At 48.4% G+C, this 1997-nt stretch overlaps 1 protein-coding gene across 1 annotated transcript; it reads right to left on the bottom strand.

The window, feature by feature from the left end:
* Positions 1–50: 50 nt before the first annotated feature.
* Positions 51–1210, bottom strand: LOC111666330 (uncharacterized; the record flags this gene model as incomplete). The annotated part of the gene is made up of 1 exon (XM_023421630.1): positions 51–1210. A coding segment is annotated over one exon (1160 nt), but the record flags the coding sequence as incomplete, so codon positions are not given.
* Between the last annotated feature and the right edge of the window lie 787 nt (positions 1211–1997).

The raw sequence follows: 1997 nt of genomic DNA, 5'->3' as shown, positions 1-1997 counted from the left end.
GTAAGAGAGGAAGGTAATAATTAAGTTAGAGGGGCTACAATGATGACTACCTGGCTCAGAGAAGGCGTCGCTCATGTCATCATCCTTGTCTGCTTCGTAGTCTTCATCCTCCTCCTCTTCTTCCTCCTCCTCATTCTCAGACAACTCGTGCTCACTGCCAAAACCCTCATCGTGGTCTTCGTCATCTAGCTCCAGCCCGTCGCCTTCCTCCTCCTCCACCTCTTCCTCGTCCTCCTCTTCCTCATCCTCCTCCAGCTGGGAGTGGGCTCTGCTGGCCAGTCTGCTGCGGGTCAGGAACAGAGAGTAGTTGTGTTCCTCCTCCTTGCTCTTCTCCGTGCCCTCAACAACCAGAACGCCACCGCTTGCCCCTGCCACACTATCGCCGCTGTTCACCAGCCCAGAGGTGCTGCCCTCCAGGGCTTGGCTCGCCTCCACTAGTTGAGGCACGGTGGCAGACGGCCAGCCTATAGGCATCTCTCTCCTCGCCATCCCCTCGGCCCTCCTCTCAAAGCTCGTCAGGCTGCTGGAGCCACTGGCAGCAGCGCCAGGAAGTCCCACCAAGGTGGCGCTAGCTGAAGTGGAAGCCTTTTCATCTTGGGGCTGGGAGAGAGGTAGAGGTGGATCTGGCCTCTCAAAATCTGTCTGGGAGGGTATGTCGGGTTGAGCTTTATGCACAGCACTCACACGGACTTTAGCCTTCCGCACAAAGTCAGAGCCATGGGAAGTTGGGGCTACCATCTTGGTTCCTCGCCCCTGGGACTTGCTTTGAGCTTGGCCATGGTCCTGGGTGAGACTGAGGTGGTTCTGGGTCTTAGCCATAGTCTCAGTGCTGGAGGGGACAGGCCTGGTGGCTTTTTGGGAGCTTTCAGGGAAGTCTGGGAGAAGACTGTGGGATGGACGAGATGAGGACGTGGAGCTTGGGGAAGGCCGTGCAGAGCCGGGGCCAAATCCTTGGCCGGGGACCAGGGGTCTCTTACTGTGACAGGGAAACTGGGAGGACTGAGGCTGAGGCTGGGGGGCAGGCAGGGTCAAGTCAGCAGGGGGGTAGAGCGCCTCACACACAGGCTGTGAATCCTCGCTGTTGAGTTGAGCCAGTGTCGGGGTTCGACTAATCACTTCCTCATCCTGGTAGGGACTAGAGAAGTCATCCAATCCAAGGAAATCCACCTCTTTGGTTCCCCAGATGTCACAGCTGGCCAGCCGTGTGTATCTGTAAGCACAGAGACATGGAGGTCGATATACAGTGAAAGCTTTCATTATCTAGTAATTGTATGTGAAAAAGCTTCACTGTTACAAAAAAGCTTTCTATTGACATTTTAATTAAGTGTGATCATAGCTGATGGAAACAAATTTGTCCTTTTCTCATAAGTATACAGTCTTGTTTCATCTTCTGAATATCTGCAGGGCACTTATTGATATGACTGAATATTTTTCTCTACTTTCTTTTGCCTGTTTGAAATTCCCAAAAATAATTTCTTGCAGAAAATTGCTGCTTTCTCTGTTTTATATCATTTTAAAATGAATATATTTGGACAAAATAAGACATTAAAAGATTTTATCTTGGACTCTACCCTCAGAGCCGAGGTGTAAACATACTTCGGCAGAGTTAACCAAACAGAGACTTAAAGTTAGGCCTGGTAATGCTTTTCTCCAAAGGCAGCTGCCATTTGGATCAGCAATGCCAACAGGTCACATGACAGCACTGGTCATATAACATTCAACACCAATACAACTTGATTCAAAAATAGCTTTATTGTGAATTCACTCGTGAACATGATGTTAATTTATTACACTACTTTGGATTTTTTTGTGTTCTGTGTTTACCAGCAACAAACAGTGAATGTTTCAGTTTTCATCAGTGTCATGCATTTAGCATGTTAGCTTGCTGTAGCTAGCTAAAACTATGTTAATGCTGTCAATTTAAATTCTATCTTCCATCTTTCTTTGTACGTTCAAGTTCACAGAGTTTCAGGTGAATGCAATTTTTTCAAGTTGTC

This window comes from Seriola lalandi, unplaced genomic scaffold (genome assembly GCF_002814215.2).
Source record: "Seriola lalandi dorsalis isolate HSWRI2012SDOR001 ecotype SW California unplaced genomic scaffold, Sedor1 jcf7180002002838, whole genome shotgun sequence".
Lineage (NCBI taxonomy): Eukaryota > Metazoa > Chordata > Actinopteri > Carangiformes > Carangidae > Seriola > Seriola lalandi.
Note: the sequence above shows the minus strand (reverse complement) of the source record. Positions and strands in the feature narration are given on the sequence as shown.